Source organism: Cololabis saira, chromosome 14, assembly GCF_033807715.1.
Source record: "Cololabis saira isolate AMF1-May2022 chromosome 14, fColSai1.1, whole genome shotgun sequence".
Classification (NCBI taxonomy): Eukaryota; Metazoa; Chordata; class Actinopteri; order Beloniformes; family Belonidae; genus Cololabis; species Cololabis saira.
In genome coordinates this window covers 42,512,298-42,534,298 of record NC_084600.1, presented here as the reverse complement: position 1 = coordinate 42,534,298, position 22,001 = coordinate 42,512,298, and the positions used below count along the sequence as shown (strand labels likewise).

General features: G+C 37.9%; 2 protein-coding genes across 4 annotated transcripts in view; one reads left to right on the top strand and one right to left on the bottom strand.

Moving 5' to 3' along the window:
- Positions 1-6,029, bottom strand: part of vps36 (vacuolar protein sorting 36 homolog) — a 15,821-nt gene extending 9,792 nt beyond the window's left edge. The window contains exons 1-5 of the mRNA XM_061739217.1: positions 5,893-6,029; positions 3,893-3,961; positions 1,931-2,001; positions 679-793; positions 497-586 (exon numbers count right to left, since the gene is read on the bottom strand). Coding sequence (XP_061595201.1) covers positions 497-586; positions 679-793; positions 1,931-2,001; positions 3,893-3,961; positions 5,893-5,988 — 441 coding nt within the window. The 5' untranslated portion in view covers positions 5,989-6,029. The remainder of the gene's footprint in view (positions 1-496; positions 587-678; positions 794-1,930; positions 2,002-3,892; positions 3,962-5,892) is intronic.
- Positions 6,030-6,584: 555 nt separating this feature from the next.
- proser1 (proline and serine rich 1) overlaps positions 6,585-22,001 on the top strand; it is a 35,862-nt gene continuing 20,445 nt past the window's right edge. For 2 of the 3 annotated variants that reach the window (XM_061740636.1, XM_061740634.1), the window contains exons 1-9: positions 6,585-7,033; positions 7,111-7,176; positions 13,465-13,533; positions 15,191-15,285; positions 15,765-15,858; positions 16,898-17,008; positions 20,171-20,272; positions 20,644-20,722; positions 21,754-21,846. In XM_061740636.1, the coding sequence (XP_061596620.1) occupies positions 6,989-7,033; positions 7,111-7,176; positions 13,465-13,533; positions 15,191-15,285; positions 15,765-15,858; positions 16,898-17,008; positions 20,171-20,272; positions 20,644-20,722; positions 21,754-21,846 (754 nt within the window). In that variant the 5' untranslated portion in view covers positions 6,585-6,988. The remainder of the gene's footprint in view (positions 7,034-7,110; positions 7,177-13,464; positions 13,534-15,190; positions 15,286-15,764; positions 15,859-16,897; positions 17,009-20,170; positions 20,273-20,643; positions 20,723-21,753; positions 21,847-22,001) is intronic. The other variant, XM_061740635.1, reaches the window with a different exon arrangement.

The window sequence follows — 22,001 nt, the reverse complement described above, 5'->3', positions numbered from 1 at the left end:
CTTCTTCCTACTCCTTTTTTCGAACCTATGTGCATATGAAGATGTTACTGTTTATTTATTATTTTTATTTTTTTATACATGTTCGAAATAAATTCATTCATTTTTTATCTTTCCTTTTTTTCTGTATTAGATCAGTTGTGAAGTTTTAGACTACAGATGAAATGAAATTGTGTTCTGCTTTTCAGACTCTTAACTGTGCTGTGTTTTTGTTTTGTTTTGTGTTCTGTTCTCATTTCGCTGTCTTCATTTTGTGGAATGTCTCTGCGAGTATTTTTAATTTGATATTCTCTTTATCTAGTGGAAATATATTTGGTTTGCTTTTATTAAGTTATGTTTTAGTACTGTATTATTTTAAAATGTTGTCGGACCCCAGGACGAATAGCTGCAGTCCTGCTGTAGCTAATGGGGATCCTAATTAAACAATTAAACTGAAGATTAACGTTAAAACAACTTCTTTTACATGCTGACATCAGATGAAAGGCAGATATTTTCTAACCTGCGTCCCGGTTCCCGTGGAGATGGGCTGTGAAACCGGCGTACTCTCCCACCGTTTCTGTGTCATCTCCTCCGACAGCCTCCTGTGAAACTGCAACCAAAACACAGTTCGTCAGATTCAGGCAGCAAAGAATTTAACACCAAAGATTTATTACAAAAGTCTTAAGGTTGTGAGAGTCAAACCTCGATCTGGCCGTGCTCCTTGAAGGACAGCTTGATGTAGGAGAACTTGCTGTGCTGGTACGGACCCGGCTCCTTGTTGCTAGGCGACGGATGCAGGTGGATCACGATTTTTGCACTTCAGGAAAAGAGAAACCAGGAATTTTACTTTCTTCTCCGTCGACTGAAATTATTGTGTTTATTAGAATAAATTCACTCTCGACTTTGAAAATAGTGGTTTTACGCGAATAAAACCGAACTCAGTGACTTTCTTCTGGATTTTTTTTACACGGATATGAACTATATTTCACAGCCAAGAGTTCATTATCGCATTTCCCACAAATAAAACAACCAGTTATTACAAGACCAAAGCTCCAAATTAGCTATCTACATCATAACAGTGCAACTTTCAAATACCTCATTAAATATCACTTCACCAAATTGTTATAGTTCTATGAACAAAACAGGAGATTTAACAGCTAAAACTCGGCCTGTGTTGAAAAAAAATCGATTTTCCAATTCTAAATCAATTCTCATATTAACTCCTAAAAATTGATTCGTATGTCTAAAGATCGATTTTTTTTCATCATTACATTACAACTTTTGGTATTTTTTTGTTTATGCCCAAAAAAGGAATATTTTGTTGGACACAAGAATAACTGGTGTTTTTGCCTTTAAATATGTTTAAAGGTATGAAAACATTAATGTTTTCAGTTATAATTGCATAAATTGTCTATATTTCATTACTTTATATACTGTCTTGGGGTTACATTTGCATAAAATGCTAAAAACCAAATTCTCAAAAATTAAATACAGAAAAAGACCGAAAATGGAAAAAAAGAAGAAAAAAAACGGAATGTGTTAAAAATTAAACCGATTTCCTCCGTCTCTGTTTCCTCCCTGGATCTGTTTGATAATTCTAACCCACGATGTTTCTGAAAGCAGTTCTATCAGCATTCTGGGAGCTGATTGGTCCTTACAGCATCATTAGCTGCAATACTTGCTGTTGAATCTCAATATAATACTAGTATTAATATGTTGCAGAACTACAGTCATATAATTCATGCAGCAGCTAAAAAAAAAAACAGTTTTAATAACACTAACCCAAATCAATATCGGAATCGAATCGGATCAAATCAAATCCTGATAATCGATTCTGAATCTTAAGAATCGGAATCGATTATTGACATTTGAATGGATCTCCAGCCCTGGCTAAAAGTAATTAGGAGTTAGAGTTTTAAAGTGCTACTAAACCCGGAGCATGATCTCAACGTACCTCTTTCCTATTCCTGCAGCTTGTTCCTCGAAGAAGAGGATCTGAGACAGCGGCATGGAGACGCAGCATTCCTGCAACAACATGAGACCGTAAACAACAGCACCGTCCTCAAACAATCACATTACACATGAAGCTCGGATAAAACGATCACAGCCGTTACAATTATGATTTATCGAGAATTTAATTTAAAATCAGCCTTTTTTCAGACGGGAAACAATACAGTTTTACATCTCGGTTTCATTGGAAGATCCAAATGATGTTTTCCTCCAAGTATTTTCAGTATGTTCACCATCAAGATCACACAGATTTGGACATTTTAACGGGTATTTCACAAGAATGGTGTCCACCAGCTCTCACCACGGAGGACTTAACTTCACCAGCCAATAATAATAATAATAACTGCTAGTTTGTTTTAAGTCCTAACCCTCACCAAGACAAACAGGAGCTTTTTTTCATGTCAGATGTGAAGAAGATGAGGATGTGATAGCTTTGGCCACTTGATTAAACCAAAACTGCTGAAAGCAGCAAAATTTTGCCTTGGCCCGACTAAATGTACAGACTGGTAGTCTGTTAAAAACAAAAAGAGATTAATAGTAACCTTAAAGGTGTTTTTCTTTGCTTGAATCGTAGGAATGAATCATCTTTTGTGTCTTAAAATCATTATACTTCCTTTATTTCATCGTCATTCTGCATCGAGACGCCTCATGTTTGTTCTGACCCATTTACATGCAACTGTTTAATTAAATCTACTGAAATCTGTCTTATTCCTGGTATCTTGGACACTCAGCTTCAGTCCAGTTATTCATCTGGTTGGAAATACTGTATTAAAGAACATTTGATGGGTTTTTCCACAACATATCTATTGTTTTTGGTTATTTTTCTTCAGTCCAGAATCTGCAATTTCTAATTTCTTCCTATGTGCATTAAAAAAAAATAAAAAATAGATTGACATGATTTTAAAGTAATGGGCAGCCAAATATAGAGCATCATGAAAAAGAGCACTGCAAGATTCTGGAGACAAACATAAGGCAACCAAACTTCCATCAAGACAATGATCTAACTCACCACCAAGAAATTGGCAAGAAAAGAAGTTGCAAGAAATTGTTAATTTTGGAGCCGCTTATGCAAATTTCAGACATGACGCACATCTACAAACCTTCACAGGAACTTAATCAAAGAACAATGGCGATTATTAAATCTTGGATATCATCAGAAGAGGAAAGGTTCAAAATCAAAGTGAGGACTACTGATGTTCGATATCACCGATTTCCTTTCTGATCCGATATTGAGTAAAATTCAGGCTGGTATCTGCAATTTGATACGATACATTGTGCAAATACACCTAATGTGCCAGTAAATCTAAAAACATTGGTGTATTTTAGATTTAGAGTTTTAGAATACAAGACATCAGTCACGAATTTAGCTATTTATTTTAAAGTCAGAAGGATACTGAGTTAGCTGAGCTGTTACAACAACAGAAAAAGCAGGGTTTGATAAAGGTGTTTCTATCACTAAAAAAGATGCTAAGTAAAATAATAAAACCATTAAAATAAATAAGAGAATAATAAACGGGAACAAGAACTACTAATGATAAAAAGTCGTTCCTACCAGCAGCGTGTCATTTAGACAAAATCTGAATAGTTTAGTTACTTTCCTGTTTCCTGTTAATGATATACATTACCAGTAAAAGGATGGATATATTTATTTGAAAATCGATTTTAGAGCCTAAAGATCTGGTATCAGAAGTATAGATATTTCAGTATTGACCCAAACATCAGTGAAGACATATAAACATGTTGCTGGCAATAACAGATTGATGTGTTGGAAATCAATGATAAAGAAGATAATTGGGTTTCTAACATGACACTTTCATACAGAACTGATATATTATCATCTCTAATTCAGTGCTTTGTTGTTTATTTCATGTCATCTCTAAATCCATGTGTTAAACAGATAAATCACCTGGTTCTTGGTTTCCCTCCAGATCAGCCGGTGGGTGCTCAGCAAGGCGGTTCCGAGGTCCAGCTTCGCCTGTTAGAATAAACTTTATTATGACACATTCCAGAAGACACGGGACCAGCTGAGATGATTTCAACAGGAAGGATAATAAATCATGCTGGTGTCTCCGTCACACCAATCCTCTTATCTAGTCTATTCCTTAAATTACACATTTTGACCTTTATGGACTTAGTGAAAAACTAGAACAGCAATAATACCGTAATGTATAAAGCAAGAAATAAAGCACTGCCTGAAAAAATTCAAAAAATGTTTCAAGATAAAGAAGGAAAATATCATCTAAGAGGAAAACTACATTTTAAACAACCTTGTGTACGTCCTGCTCTTAAAAGCATGTGCTTATCAGTCTGTGGAGTAACTTTGTGGAATGATCTGGATGAAGAAATCAAACGAAGCATTGGCTCTGTACAGTTTAAGAACACATACAAGAAAACAATTCTTGACAAGTATAAAAATAAGGACCTCTAAAGAACTCAATTTAGCTTCTGCATGTAATTCTTTGATTGTTATTCTGTTCCATATGTCATATATGATACAAATGTAACTACCTGCATTCATGGCTGGTCATGGATCAGCAGAGAAGTGACTGGAAATTACATTTTTGAGTTTAGGATATTGTAGGAGCCTAGTTTAATTATGTCTTGATCTTTGTTTATTGGTTGTTTGTGTTGTATTTATTTATTTTTTTGTTATTATTTTGTCTTTTCTTTCTTTTCTTATTTTATTTTAATTTTTATATTTTTTATGGCATATATGATATGATATTGTGAGGAAGAGACAGGACTAAATCAGCGTTCAGCTTCCTCCTGTTCCCTCTCCAACACATTATTTTGCTGTTGTTCTTTATTTCTGGATGAGACTGTTAAATTGTTTTGCTTTTTTGATATTTTGACACTTTACATTGATGGTGATTTGTTGTTGTTTCGAGATAAAGCCAACAATAAACAATAAAACAACAAATAAAAGCACAGAGTCCAGTCGGACGGGACTTGAATTTAGGATATTGTAGGAGGATAGTTTAATTAAAAATCTACTTGAAACAGGTGAAAATTGTTGTTTTTTCCAGTGATGAGTCTTGTTTTAAGTGTCATGAGATTTTTTTTTACTAAAATGAGACATTTTAACTAGAAATAAGACAAATATTCTTGTTAATATTTTGAGTTTTTGCAGTGATCCATTTTACTTATCCTGTGAAGGACAGAGTCATATTGATAAGTTCAGAAAAGTGTTTTTTATTGTTGTGTTTTGATGTATTTGATGTAAGCCCAGTGGATATTTAAAGCTTACAGAAGGCTGCATTTAACTGCTGCTATGTCATTCCTGCAGTATTTCTGCAGGTGTTTTGGTCACTGCTATTATTTGTAATATATTATATTATTTGTAATCGGCACAAATTATCTGTCCCCATATGATAAAATCCACCATCCCCCCTGATTTCTTTTTTTTTTTTACAACTCGAGTACAGTACACAGCTGATGTTAAAGTAAATCTATTCAGAGCCTTTTGTCCACCTCTTTACACAGCTCACCTTTGGTGTCATTAAACCACCAAAGCCAAGCTAAAGAAGCTACAGGTAGCAGATAATGATGCGTTCAGGATCCTCCTTAAGCTTACAACATGGACAAGTGCTAGCACTTTATTTGTTAATTGTTATGTCCCCAACTTCCATGTTCTGCTGAGGAATTTTAGGTTAAAATGTATGTGTCGACTCCATTAGTCAGAAAATTGTCTAATAACTGCACTCACTAACATCAAACGGAGTGATACAAGGTGGAAACATGGGAACAGATGTTTGCATGTATTTCAATGTGTGACCTGTAATTTTTATGTATTTTATATGGAACCTTTTGAGTCTGTAATAAAGTATTCATATCAATAAACAGTAAAAGGTGGTGATTTATCTGGAAATGCTGCTTTAATCCCCGGTACCAGAGCCGGCTCGGTACCTTATCATCGCCGTCGTAAAGCTTCACTCCTCTCTGCTGGATTACCAGAGTTTCATTTATCTCCAAAAGCCCGTTTGACCAGGAAAATCTGTCCATGTTGTCTCAGAAAACCAAATTAAACTTTCTGTTTACTTCCTGCAGGCTGCAGGGAGGCCCGGACCCCGCCTGATCACAACCCACCAAACACGCAGCAAGATGTAAAATAACCCAAATATGGTACGGTATATATATATGGAGGATTTTTTGTGCCAAAATTAAATAAATAAATACATCATTAATGAATTAAAATGGGAATTAAATATGTCATTAATTAATTAAAATACGATTCATTTTAAGTAAAAATATATATTTATTATTTCAGCATTTAATTAATTAATGACACATTTAATTAATGATTTCGTGTTGCGTGTGAATCATGAAATGTAAAACTAATAATAAATATATATTTTTACTTAAAATGAATTGTATTTATAATTAATGATGACATATTTCATTCTAATTTTAATTAATTAATGACACATTTAATTAATTAATGATATATTTAATTCCCAATTTAATTAATTAATGATTTATTTATTTATTTAATTTTGGCACAAAAAATCCTCCATAAAAATCCCCGTAAAAAAGCCTGTTATTAGTTGATATATTTTATAAACAGGCGATCATCGCGGACACCCCCGGGGTCCTGACGGTGTTGACGTTGTGAGCGCCAGCTGTGCGGAGCTAGCTCGCTTCTGCAGCTTTCTTTGCTCTTTCCTGCTCAATTTCATCCACATTTCTAAACTTTCCCGCCCCCGATGTGATGCAGACGGATAATTGCTGCAGTTAAGCTCGTATAAACACCTCAGCAAATGTTAATTAAGTTATATTAGCTCTTTGTTTTCGTGCTGCGCGCTTCTGGTGGCGGCTAGCTCGTTGTTAGCTGCGCTCAGATCTGCTCAATCTGGTCTTTCCTGTCGGATTTGTGAAGAAATCTCGCCTCAAAGTGTCTCCAAAGGCGCCTTATGCATCTGTGGTAGCATGTGTTTAGGTTAGGAGACAGAAACACTGGCCATCAGCAGCGGGGAAGACTTTGCTGCGAGTTTAAGCAACAATCATGGACAAGAAGTCGTTTGACATCGTGCTGGATGAGATCAGGAAGGTACAGGAACTGTTTTATTTAATGTTAGAGGCTCCTCCATCACTGGTCTGTTTAACCTCTTCATCCTCGTCTTTCAGTGCGTCCTGACCGACCAGAGGATCCGAGCCATCGAGCAGGTGCACGGATACTTCTCCAGCGATCAGGTACGACCAGATATGAGAGGAAACACCTGATAAATGAGAGGAAACACCTGAGATATGAGAGGAAACACCTGAGATATGAGAGGAAACACCTGAGATATGAGAGGAAACACCTGACATATGAGAGGAAACACCTGACATATGAGAGGAAACACCTGACATATGAGAGGAAACACCTGACATATGAGAGGAAACACCTGACATATGAGAGGAAACACCTGACATATGAGAGGAAACACCTGACATATGAGAGGAAACACCTGACATATGAGAGGAAACACCTGAGATATGAGAGGAAACACCTGGTAGGAGAGGAAACACCTGAGATACGAGAGGAAACACCTGAGATACGAGAGGAAACACCTGAGATATGAGAGGAAACACCTGAGATATGACAGGAAACACCTGAGATATGACAGGAAACACCTGAGATATGAGAGGAAACACCTCAGATATGAGAGGAAACACCTGTGATAGGAGAGGAAACACCTTAGATATGAGAGGAAACACATCAGATCCTCAGACAGGGTTCAAACGTTTTGAAAAAACCTGGAAAAGTCATGGAATTTGAAAATGTAATTTTCAAGGCCTGGAAAAGTTTTGGAAACATAAGTTCACCCCAAAAGTTTTGGAAAAGTCATGGAATTTATTTTTCTCACTTAATGATAAGATAAGATAAGATATCCTTTATTTTCTCCCTCAGTGGGGAAACTTATTTTGTTGTCAGCAGTACACTTAGCACACACATGCAGGGGAGGGGTAAAAAGACTGAAAAGTCAGAAATAAAAAATACAAAAAGATACGTATAAAATATGTATAACCACAGAATATGAACAGTATATACAATGGAGTGTTGTGAGGTAGACTAGCAGATTGGCAGATATTGCACATCTTATATTATTGCACATCTTATTGTCATATTATTGTCCACTGGCTACTGAGAGCAGGCCTGGTTATACAGTCTGATGGCAGCGGGGAGGAAGGACCTGTGATGCCTCTCGGTGGTGCATCGTGGGTGACGAAGCCGGTCACTGATGGAGCTCTCGAGGGCTCTGACAGTCTCATGAAGGGGGTGGGAGACATTGTCCATGATAGATGGCAGCATTTAGTAATAACAGCCTATAAGGTAGATTTAAAATTGATCAATAAATATTTCGTATAGAAAATACTCGCGCGTTCTCACGCGTGACGTGCCTGGCATCTTGCGCATCATGCAGATCGGTTATTATTACAGTTATTGCAGTTATATTAGATTACTATACAACATATATTACAACATAGTACAACAAACCAACATTGTCATTAGATCTCCACTGTGGTGACTTTTTACATATTTTTATTCCTATATTTCATTCATACATTGATGTTTTAGAGCAGTGATTCTTAACCATTGGGCCGCGGCCCACACTTGGGCCGCGAGCGCCATCTAGTGGGCCGCCAAAAAAATTCAGTTTTGTACGTGTGGGCCGTGAGGGCCGCGGGACTGCATAGCAACTCCCAACCAAATGAGGAGAAGAAGACACTCAGCTAGCTGTACGTGTAATAGTAAGAGAAATTGTGTGTATTTACAGAGAAAATCCTTCATTTTGCACAGAGTAGGTTTAGATCCGCCATATTTTTAAATATGCAACCCGGAATGGACAAATTCATCCTGTTCAGTCTTCCCACTGGGACAAAACCAGTGTCTCATACGTTCAGAGACCGTGGCGTTCAAAGTGCGAAAGTGAAACGCCACTGAAACAAAACACAAAGTTTTTCATCAAACATATCCACTCAAGTCTGAACTGAAGTCACAGAAAAATAAACTGACCATCTTAAAACATCCTGCCCATGTCTGGGTCCAGATACAGCTGTGAAGCAGCTTTCTCCACAGTGAACATAATTAAAACTAAATATTGTTTCAGGCTCATCAACGAGCACCTCCACATGCATATGAGAACCTGACACCATCCAGCCCAGATTTAAAGTCCTGACAGAAGAAATTAGAGCTCAGTTCTCTCACTGAACAACAGAAAGTGGGGGCATAAGATTATAAGAGGGGAAGAAAGAAAAACTGCAAAACTGTTCAATTGTTGAGATGTGTTTATATTAATTTAGTATAAAAATGTGTTGAGACAATTAAAGCGACACTACGTAACTTTTCCACCTTAATATCATATTTCCAGAGTCATTGTGATGGTACATCAACTTCCAACAGGTTTAATGACACCTCTGTCATGGTCTGAGGGGGTCTGTATCGCCTTCACTGGCACTATGTAACTTTGAGGAGCATGGTAGGAACCCTGCCACACTAAAAAACTACAAATCGTTACGACTTTGACTGCTTTACGGCATACGTCACTTCCCCCTCCTTCCCGATTCGCAGTCGAGACGAAAATGGGCGGGGCTTGGAGCGCAGAGCTCAGGAGAAGCTGGTAACCTGTTGCTGCTGCAGCAGCTCCACACAACAGACGTGGGGAAAAGATCCTAATGGTTTAACTTTTCACCGCTTTCCTGCTCGGAGGCAGAACCACGGAGGCCAATTATCTGATATAACAAAGTAAAAGAGTGAAAGAGTCGTCGGCTCGCTTTGGATCGCGGCTGTAACGACCAAACACCGGCTTCCACACAGTAAAGCCTGAATTATGGTTCTGCGTCAAATCGACGCAGACCTACGGCGTAGGGTACGTGGCGACACGCAACGTACGGTGCGTGTCGCCGCGTACCCTACGCCGTAGGCTCTGCGTCGATTTAACGCAGAACCATAAACAGCCTTAAACCACAAACACTCACACAGACGGGTCGGATCAAAACACAGGTTTTATTCCCCACTTCGCCAGCTAAACGCAGTTGCTGGCCAGCTCTCTGCGGTGCAATTAACCCCAATCTTCAGATAAAACTAGTTTGTTGAGGAAAAAATATTAACTCTTATTTGTAGCTGCAGAGGAAAAAAATTATCTCACGAGGAAAACAAAAATATTGCTCACGCCTCTGAGCCTATTATTCACCATAATATAGCAGTCAAAAAAAGAAAAGAGAAGTAAGAGGGATACAAAACATGTACCGTATTTTCGCGACCATAAGGCGCACTTTTTTTTTTTTTTCCTCTTCTAAAATGTGCCGGGCGCCTTTTGAAACGGTGCGCCGTGTCTATTACCTGAATTACGGTAATGTAAGGCCGGCCACCATGTGAATGGTAAAAAGAGAAGGGGGCGGGTGAAGCCCCAGTGAGTTGCGACGTGAATGAGACCATCCACTGAGCTGTTTTAAAGCGGAAACAGAAGATGAAGACTTTTAAGGATTTGCTTGATGTGTAAAGTGAAATAAAATACAATCAAACTAAGTTTTGCTCCGCTCTATTTAAATAAGCACACTTGTGTGTGTGTGTGTTCTGCAGTGCGCGTGTGTTTTGCATGTCAGAACCGAGCATACACCTGCCGTGGGTTTGCGGGGTCCGATCGCCGCATCCCCGGGACAGATCCGGCTGAAATCCCGCTGGTCGGTCCCCGGGAGCCCCTGCTATCAGTCAAGGTGCGCTCCTCCGGTCCCGGTCGGTCGGAACCGGTCACATTCCCCAGTTGAAGCCGCGGTGATGAGTGGAGCAGCGCCGCGCTGCTTACAGCCCGACTTCCTTGTTCCCAAAGCGGGGTCCGATTGACCTGGTTCCCACCCGCTTTGGGAGCAGAGATTTCAGGGGTCTGTCTCAGGTCAGATCAACTTCAACCTCCGAGATTTTTAGCGGAATCTGTCGGTTACAAACCCCGTTACCGGATCCCGACATGCGCGGGTGTGTTTCGCGCCGCGAACACACACATACTGGTTTATGTTGTGCTTGCCTGCCGCGCTGATGGACAGAAACGCTTGGTGATTTTTAAAAGAAAAACTTTGCATAAGACGTTTCCAGCCGGAGTCATTATAACGGCGAATGAAAAGGGGTGGCTGGAGACGGGATCCGCGCCGGGGAGAGACGGGCTCTGCGCCGGGGAGAGACGGGCTCTGCGCCGGGGAAAGACTGGGTCTGCGCCGGGGGAAAGACTGGGTCTGCGCCGGGGAAAGACTGGATCTGCGCCGGGGAAAGACTGGGTCTGCGCCGGGGGAAAGACTGGGTCTGCGCCGGGGGAAAGACTGGGTCTGCGCCGGGAGAAAGACTGGGTCTGCGCCGGGGGAAAGACTGGGTCTGCGCCGGGGGAAAGACTGGGTCTGCGCCGGGGGAAAGACTGGGTCTGCGCCGGGGGAAAGACTGGGTCTGCGCCGGGGGAAAGACTGGGTCTGCGCCGGGGGAAAGACTGGGTCTGCGCCGGGGGAAAGACTGGATCTGCGCCGGGGGAAAGACGGGCTCTGCGCCGGGGAGAGACGGGCTCTGCGCGGTGGAGGATCCGCACAACGGGGTATGAAAAGTTTATTTACTGTTGTGCAGAAAGTGACTGACACCGAGGAAAGACGTTTCCAGCCGCAGTCATTATAAGGGCGAATGAAAAGGGGTAGCTGGATGAAGAGATGATGATCAAGTGGCTGAGACATGTCTGGAAATTCGGACTGGCGCAGCTGAACTAGCGGAGCTCTTTAATGCAGAAACAGAGGATGAGGACTTTGAAGGGTTTGATTAATGTAAAAACTGAAATAAAGTACAATCAAACTAAGTTTTGCTCCTGTCCTATTTTTAAATAAGCACACCTGTGTGCTTGTGGGTCTGTTCTGCAGCGTGAGTGTGTTTTCGGCGCGCCTGTGTGCAGCTCCGCGTCTCCGTGTCTGTGACTGCGCCTTTTGGGTCGGTGCGCCGTATGTATGTTTTAAAACCAAAAATTACACACAAAACGGAGGGTGCGCATTTTCACACAGTGCGCCTTATGGTCGTGAAAATACGGTACTGTATGTTGTACTATTATACAAATTTATTGAAACACATGGCTCTTCAGTAGGGATTAATTATTATTATAATTAATAATAATTAATAATCATTATTTTCTCCATATACCGCTCCCTGGCTTCCTTGTTTAAGGTATCCCGGTAAATTCCAGTTCCTTTCCAGCAGTTTAACATCTTTTTTTTTGCGTTCTGTCTGTTCACTTGGTGAAACAGAAAAGCGTCCCGTGTTCTCTCATCAAAACAAATGCAAGCGACGGGACAGGAGTTTTCCGGCAGTACGTGCTGGTGCTCATGGGAAACGTAGTGTTCTTTCTGGTAAAACACTACTGCTTTTGTCCAAAAGATGCCGCCAAACTCAGAAAAGCTGAAAGTTACGTTGTGCTGCTTTAACAAAGAAAAGGGGAAATTCAAACTGCTGGTAGAAAAATAAAATAAGATAGCATTTGAAAAATAAAATAAAATCTACTTTATTTTTAAGAAAAAAAAATGTTTAATTCAAGTTAAACATGTTAATTGGCAAATATGTACTATTTTTAATATAACAGTCAGATGCAGATGTTGATACAACTATGAGGCTACTTGAATATATATATACACACACACACACACACACACACATATATATATATATATATATATATATATATATATATATATATATATATTATGATGTTCTGGACCTTCGCTTGAGTACATTTTCTCTAAATGGACCTCTTAAAGTTTTAGTTGAATACCCCTGCTATACAGTGTTTATATTTAATGGGCCCCGGGCCACTCTGTACTGAAAAAATTGGGCCCCAAGGTCAGAAAGGTTAAGAACCCCTGTTTTAGAGGTCATGTATAGTCATGGAAACTGCCAGGTCATGGAAAAGTCATGGAAATTTGTTGGTTAAAATGTGTATGAACCCTGCTCAGATACGAGAGGAAACACCTCAGATACGACAGGAAACACCTCAGATACGAGAGGAAACACCTCTGATATGACAGGAAACACCTGAGATACGAGAGGAAACACCTCTGATACGAGAGGAAACACCTGAGATACGAGAGGAAACACCTGAGATACGAGAGGAAACACCTGTGATAGGACAGGAAACACCTGTGATACGAGAGGAAACACCTGAGATAGGAGAGGAAACACCTGAGATAGGAGAGGAAACACCTGAGATAGGAGAGGAAACACCTGAGATAGGAGAGGAAACACCTGAGATAGGAGAGGAAACACCTGAGATACGAGAGGAAACACCTGAGATAGGAGAGGAAACACCTGATATATGACAGGAAACACCTGAGATATGACAGGAAACACATCAGATATGAGAGGAAACACGTCTGATACGAGAGGAAACTATAGTATTAGTGTGTGTGTGTGTATATATGTATGTATATATAATCTATATCTCTATCTTCCTTATTGACCTAATGAGATGTCCTGAATGTCTGCAGGTGACTGAGATTCTGAAGTATTTCTCGTGGGCTGAACCTCAGATCAAAGCAACGAAAGCTCTGCAGCATGTGAGTAACGGCAGGTTGAAGCCATTGATTATTCTTGCATATTCATCATCAGTTTATCAAAAGTGATCGATACTGAAATATCGATACCTCCAATACCAGATCTGTACGCTCTAAAATCCATTCTCAAATGAAAATATCGATACTTTTCATACTTCAGAACTATTCAGATTTTATCTAAACGACACGCTGCTGGTAGGAACTACTTTTTTCATTTTCATTTTTATAGTAGTTCTTATTTTTGTTTATTATTCTCTTATTTATTTTAATGGTTTTATTATTTTACTCAGGATATTTTTTTTGTGATGGTAACAACTTTTTCAAACACTCCTACTGTTGTAACAGCTCGGCTCTGTCGTGAATGAGACGTGCCTCAGTATACTTATATAATTTATACATTGTGTGTGTGTGTGTGTGTGTGTGTGTGTGTGTGTGTGTGTGTGTGTGTGTGTGTGTGTGTGTGTGTGTGTGTGTGTGTGTGTGTGTGTGTGTGTGTGTGTGTGTGTGTGTGTGTGTGTGTGTGTGTGTGTGTGTGTGTCCCCGTCCAAATCATCCCCCCTGTAAAACTGCCATCCCTTATGTCATTTCATCATGGAATGTGGTTTTACTGCTATTTCAACATTTAGAGTCATCACCAGAAAAATAACTTATTTGACAATTTCACCTGTTTCAAGTAAATTTTCACTTGAAATAAGTAGGAAAATCTGCCAGTGGGACAAGATTTATCTTCGCATTACAAGCAAATAAATCTTGTTCCACTGGCAGATTTTTCTACTTATTTCAAGTGAAAATCTACTTGAAACAGGTGAAAATTGTTGTTTTTTCCAGTGATGAGTCTTGTTTTAAGTGTAATTAGATTTTTTTACTAAAATGAGACATTTTAACTAGAAATAAGACAAATATTCTTGTTAAGATTGTGAGTTTTTGCAGAGATCCATGTTACTTATCCTGTGAAGGACAGAGTCATATTGATAAGTTCAGAAAAGTGTTTTTTATTGTTGTGTTTTGATGTATTTGATGTAAGCCCAGTGGATATTTAAAGCTTACAGAAGGCTGCATTTAACTGCTGCTATGTCATTCCTGCAGTATTTCTGCAGCTGTATGTATAATATAATTATACTTCTGACTTTAAAATAAATAGCTAAATAAGTGACTCTGATGTCTTTTATCCTTAAACTATCTAAAATACACCAGTTTTTTTTTGTATTTACCGGCACATTAGGTGTATTTGCACATTGTATCGGTATTGAATCAGTATCTCTGATACCAGACTGAATTTTACTCAATATCACATCGGAAAGGAAGTCGTGGTATCGAACATCACTATTTGTTAATATAATATTGATAAAAGGCCACACATTTAGTACTCCAAAACAAAACAAGCTGTAAAATGATATGAAGGATTGTGGCATATGTAGGCTAATGGTTTTAATCAGTTATTTGTTTATTTTATGTTGTGTGTAAATGTTTTATATACTATAGTATTTATCTCTTTATTTTTTAGCACTGACTGATGGCGCTTTTAATTTTGTTGTTATATAACAATGACAATAAAGATCTAATCTAGTAATGTTTGAGAACACCTTTGTGCAGAGTTGTCTCTTCGTCAGGTATTTTTTCTACATTGTTCAGTGTTTTTTCTCTTTCTGGTGCCGTTTAGAAAATGGTTGCGATCCCCACGACTCAAGTGGCTCAAATCCTGAACTGTTTCACCTTCTCAAAGGACAGACTGGTCGTTCTGGAACTGATAGCTTTGTGAGTACATCTTAAAATGCCTGAAGTCTTTATTGGTTTTATTTCTAGACATTAATAAATGTGTTGGGCCATACAGGAGAAAAAACAGGAGAATTTATTAATTTTTTTATTGTGCACTTCAAGAAAAAAGTTGAAATGTCGAAATTAATGTTGTAATACAATTTTGAGAAAAAAGTAGAAAATGTTGTGAATAAAGTCGAAATTGCGCCTTTTTTCTCGACATTTCGACTTTTTTCTCAACATTTCAACTTTTTTCTCGAAATTGTACTTCAACATTAATCTCGACATTTTGACTTCTTTCTCGACATTTCAACTTTTTTCTCGACATTTCGACTTTTTTTCGATATTTTGTGCATAATGAAAAAAAAATCTTCCTCCTCTAAAATATTATTTTTATTTTTCTCCTGCCTGGCCCTGATACTCTTCCGTAGTTCTATTTAGTTGACTAATTGTTTACCCTTTTTAAATATGCGCTACAGGAACATTTCAGATGCTCAAAATTATCGTCCAGTGGAGGATTTGTTTCGTATCCACTTGTCTGAGAAGAAGCGCGCTCGAAGGATACTGGAGCAGGTACTTATACTCTCATATTAATCTCATATTAAGCACGTACAAAACAAAGTTTCAAAGAGCATTGCAGTACTTAACAGAGCAAAACAGGTTTTGTTGCTCCACATTCTTTACTGTTCACTAGTTCTTCCATATTCCACTTACTGTGCAGAGATTTGGGGCAATAACTATAAAACCAGGTTACACTCATTACTCCTCAAAAGAGAGAAAAACGATACATTCATAAGGCTGGATATGGAGATCACACTAACTCACTATTCTTACAGTCTAAAGTACTAAAACTTATGGATGTAGTGGCATTGCAATCTGCACAAGTAATGTTTAAAGCAAAAAATAATTTGCTACCGGATAACATTCAGAGATTATTCATTGGGAGGGAAGGGGGTTATAATTTAAGGGGAAACCTAAACTTCAAATCTTTATTTGTGCGTACAACAAAAACACGTTTTTGTGTATCAGTTTGTGGAATAAAGCTGTGGAATGGTTTGAATTTGGAGTTAAAAAAATGTACAAACATAAAACAATTTAAGAAGAAATATAAAGAAATGGTTTATTTGAGGTATAAAAGTGTTTAAAGATCAGCAGCTGTGTGTTCTGCTATTTTGTCATGTCTTTGTATGATATACGTATTATATTTATAATCATAGTTATATTTATGATAGAGCTTACATCTTGTATTAAACAGGTTATTTTTGTAAAAATGATATATATTTATACAAATTAGTGTATAGTATAAAAATTAAATACAGACATATAATTTATGTTTAGTTGTGGAAAGGGGGTGGGATTAAATAAGTTTATACTTCCTCCCAATCCTTTTCGAACATGTAACTGAAATGTGTTGTTTTTTTTCTTTATGTGGAGGAATGCCCACCTGGATTTGTTTTCTTGTCTTTTTTCTTGTTTTTTTTTTTACATGTACGAAATAAACTAAACTAACACTTGTTCAAAAGCAAGAACAAAACTCCCTTGATAATGTTCTGTTTGAAGAAAGTTCCTTCTTTCCCCCCAGTGTGGATAATGAGTCTCTGTGTCTCCCCAGGTGTGTAAGGTCGGCTGCAAGGCCCCGGTCGCCAGGATCTCCTCGTGTGGGATGATTCCAGGAAATCCTTACCCTAAAGGCCGACCCAGCCTGGTCACCGGCACCTTTCCTGTAAGCACCACTCTTCCCTGTTTTGTCTTAAAATTATAGCAACTTTGATATATCACTGGAGTTTCAAATTGATCTACAGTCAGTGCGTTTACATGGGGAGTTTAATTCCTCTTTAATTCAGAATTAAAATTAAATCCCATTTAAAATGAGTAAAATTACCATGTAAACACCTAATTCCGAATGAAAATGGGCATTTCGAATTAAACTTAATTCCGGAGTAAGTGGTTGGTTTATTCCAATTTTAAATCCGAATAGAATAATTACGCGATCATGTATACACTCATTTCGCTTTAAATTAATTCCGGTCTTTCTTTCTGCTCGTTCCCTCCCCCGTCTGTCTCCATGACGCTTATATTCCACGCTGGGCTGGTTTTCCAAACAAAGTTAGGAAAGATGGCAGCACGCAGTAAACGCTGGTCAAGAGCAGAGACCATTTATTTAATAAATAGCTTGGAGGACCTGGAAATAAGTAAAAGAACAGATGGAAACAGGAAACATCAAAATTGTGAGCTTTTCAAAGTTGTAGCGGCTAAGTTAGTTTTTCTTCCGGTAGTTTAACTTCCGGTCCCCCCCCTATCCAATCAGAACCTTCCCAACCCCCAGACCTGTAGAGGAATTGGATAAAGACCATCAAACGTGTTTTCCATGTAAACCTCAATTCGGATTTACTATTTCCATGTAAACTCGAAGGGAAAAAGTTTAATTCTGCATAATTAATTCCGAATTAAAAAACATCATGTAACTGTCGCCAATAATTGTATTGTTATCAACAGTCATTCAATGGTTGTATCTAGGGCTGGGTTTCGTTTAAAATGTCAAAAATCAGGAATTGATTCGATTTGATTCCGATATTGATTTGGGTTATTGTTATTAAAAATGTTTTTTCAGCTGTTGCATGAATTATATGACTGTAGTTCTGCAACATATTAATATTGGTATTATATTGAGATTCAACAGCAAGTATTGCAGCTAATGATGCTGTAAGGACCAATCAGCTCCCAGAATGCTGATAGAACTGAAACAGAAACATCGTGGGTCAGAATTACCAAACAGATCCAGGGAGGAAACAGAGATGCATGAAATCGCTTTTATTTTTTAACACATTCTGTCTTTATTTTTTCCATTTTCTGTGTTTTTTGTTTTTTAATTTTTGAGAATTTGGTTTTTAGCATTTTATGCAAATATAACCCCAAGAAAGTATATAAAGCAATGAAATATAGACAATTTATGCAATTATCATTGAAAACTTGAATGTTTTTTTATACTTTTAAACATATTCAAAGGCAAAAACATGGCACTAGTTATTCTCGTGTCCAACAAAACATTTGGGCAAAAACAAAACAATTCCAAAAGTTATTTGTATGAAATAAATAACTCAAATATTCCTTTCAATATCCATTTAAAGTGCAAAAAAAGAAATAAATTGCAACAGCTCAACAGCGCATGTGTGAATTAGATGACATTACGACTGGGATTAAAGTTCACCGGGCGAAAATGTAATGGAAAAGAAAATCGATCTTTAGACATACGAATCGATTTTTAGGAATTAATATGAGAATCAATTTAGAATTGGAAATTGGAATTGTATTTTTTTCAACACAGGCCTAGTTGTAATTTACACAATTAACTTTTTGCATCATATCCTGTATCCTCTGGGTCCAAACCAAGCTGAAATTGCAATTTTCTTCGCTGATTCTAATTTCTGACTTTTTTGGGTTTGACTTGCTGGTAGTGATTTTGTACTATTCCTTTTTTCTTACTTAGAACTTTAATCAACTACATGCCTTAACTTGATCAACAATAGGAAGATAGCAGAGGCTGCAGAGTGTGTGCTATTCTAGCTTTATTTTTAGCCTCTTAATGTTAGTTTCATACCGTTAAACTCAGCAGGGTGATGCTTTTTTTAAGGTTTGGATCAAATGTTCTCACAAATGCTTTGTTTGTTGTTACTCCATTAGTTGTGTTTTGCCTCGTATGAATGACTTTCTTTCATTTATTATGAAAAAGTAAGTCAGTTATAAGTCACACTTCCTTTTACTCGAAGTAAAAGACTTAAAGACTCTTCAGTGACTGTTATAATGACAACTGATCTGAAAATAAAACATTTGAATTCCTCAATATTGTAAGATTTTAAGCTGCACCTTTTACAGCAGCAGCAGATTTCAAGGCTTTACATGTGATGCATGGACTGAAGGAAAATAAATATGAGCCAGAACTTCCTGATTCCAGTCCTGGCTGATGTGATCAGAGCCCATCAGGCACAAATGGGCTGAAAGCAATCTGATAAATGAGTCTCTTTCTAACCTCAGGCTTCATCTGATCCTGTGTCTCTTCAACATCACTTACAAAAAATCATTTTCCACCCTCTCTCTCTCTCTTATTTTCCTATCTACTCTCTCTGTGTTGTTGTTTTTGGGTATCTGTATGTGTTTGTAACGATGTTTGCACTGTATGTATCGGCCATTTATGTCCTTTTTGCTCAGTGTTTTGCAAATAAAAAAAAAAATAGTGGAAATGATGTTGTGCCACAAGGTAGATGCTGTTCAGTTATTAATAATTGTCCTTCAACAATTATTAATAATTAATAAAGTAGATTATTTATCAAATTGAATCATCAAATGACCTAATCGAAACGGGGCCCCACCTGGATTTTAACCAGGAAAATGTTAACTACAGCAAAATCAGTCTCAAGATTAATTATTCTACAGAATACAATTGAAGGATGAAATGCAAACACAGGCTCCGGCACCCAACGTTGGCGGCAAATATGTGTAAAATAAACAAGGACGGCTTCTTCCAATCAGGATTTATTCACACCAGTGTCAAAAGGGTGGTAAAGCAACACTTCGAATAAAGTCTGATGGCTCACATACGTAAACAGGGACAGAAATTATATAATGCAAAAAGTTCCAGTCATCCGTGTGGGTGTGTCAGTAACTCAGAATGGCTCGGGAATTTATATATCCTTTATTGCAGCCTAATATTTTCTCTCCAAACTGTTAATGTTGTTAAATTGGCTTTTTTTGTGACATTTTTGCTTCAACTTGACATTTATATCAAAACATACCCTCTACCCTCCTTACTACCGGTACTTGGATTTTATTTGCTGAAAATACATCTAGAAATGTCTTTTTTTTTTTTTGATTTCTCTTGTGATTGCAGGGAATCCCGCCTGCTAAAAAGGACGGCGAGAAGAAAGAAGATGCAAATAACAATATGGAGGGGAAAGGAATCGCTTCCCGGATTATAGGGTCATTCAAACCTGTAAGTACTTGAATGGAAGTAACGAGAAATAAAAAAGGTTCCGGGAGTTTTTACTATGTAAATATTTTGTAGGGTGATTATATTTTTGGGTTTTAACATGTTATGTTATTTTGTACGGAATCAAAAATCTGCTCTGTTTTTCTGAATTAACGAGATAATTATCTCAGAATTCCGAGAAAAGTTTTAATGAAAAAAAATAATAAAAATCTGCTCAAAAAAAGCAGATTTTTTTTTTTCTCAAGTTAATGCAATACGCTTATGTAATTTTTTACCTTTTATGGTAAACAGATCTGTTTGGAAAGGGTTCATGAGTTCATTGTACTTAATTAGTTTTTTACTTTAATAACTATCTTCTGTGCTTTCCTTTGTAGTTCCCCTCAACGTACAATCCCCACCGGCCCGTCCCGTACCCCATACCGCCATGCCGACCTCACGCCACCATCGCACCAAGTAAGAAACCCCCTAAACACACCTGTTTGCTGTTACCTACGTTACACGTCACGTCTGTGTTTCCGTGAGACTCGAGCATCACGAGCTGCCTGTGAGATTAAAAGGGGATGTAAATGAATTAGAGGGTTGTATTTCAGTGTGTTTGTGTGGATATACCGTATTTTCTGGACTATAAGCTGCTACTTTTTTCATAGGTTTTGAACCGTGCAGCTTATACAAAGGTTCTATTCTGTGGATTTTTCTTCCACCGCTCGGGCCGCTCTAACCGGAATTAGAATCAAAACTAAGACAAAATAAATGCAAAGAAGAATACGCTACTTATTCTTTAGCAGATAGAAGTAGGTAGAAGCAGATTTCAAACAGATTTAGATCAATAAATACCGGTTATTTCCTCTTGGTTCTGTCCCGTTTTAATCAGCAAAGTTGCTGCCGTGTTAAAAGACACTGTTAGGAAAGGATCTATTTATGTACAAACATGTACATCATTTACAGTTCAAAATCCTTCTGTACATGTAGTAAATATCTAATCTAACAACAGAAATATCTGCGGTTTGCATATCTTTTTTTTTTTAAATAGAGCGGATGCGGCTTATACAGGACTGTCTCAGAAAATTAGAATATTGTGATAAAGTTCTTTATTTTCTGTAATGCAATTTAAAAAAAAAAAAAAAAAAAAAAAAAAAAAAAAGTCATACATTCTGGATTCATTACAAATCAACTGAAATATTGCAAGCCTTTTATTATTTTTAAGATTAAGATTCCCAGAATATTCAAATTTTTTGAGATAGGATATTTGAGTTTTCTTAAGCTGTAAGCCATGATCAGCAATATTAAAATAATAAAAGTCTTGCAATATTTCAGTTGATTTGTAATGAATCCAGAATGTATGACATTTTTGTTTTTGTAATTGCATTACAGAAAAAATCACAATATTCAAATTTTCTGAGACAGTCCTGTATGCAGGTGCGGCTTATAGTCCAGAAAATACGGTATTTGGTGGGACACGTTTCATATTTGCAACTGCTACTCAGGTGCATACAACAACGCAGGCCTTGTTTCTGTGGGAGGGGTTATAACCGCCACCGTGCCCCCTCCCCCCTACAACTCTGTCCACAAAGTAGCAGGTAGGATTGAGCTGGAGACAGTTCTGTATGTGCCTGTGCAAGATGGCAGGTGAACTCCCGGAAGCTCGGAGCCTGACCTGCTGGCATGCTGCTTTCGCTTCTCCTGTTTACCACTTCGTCCAGTGCAAAGATGTTATTTTTTATTCTGGCTGGAG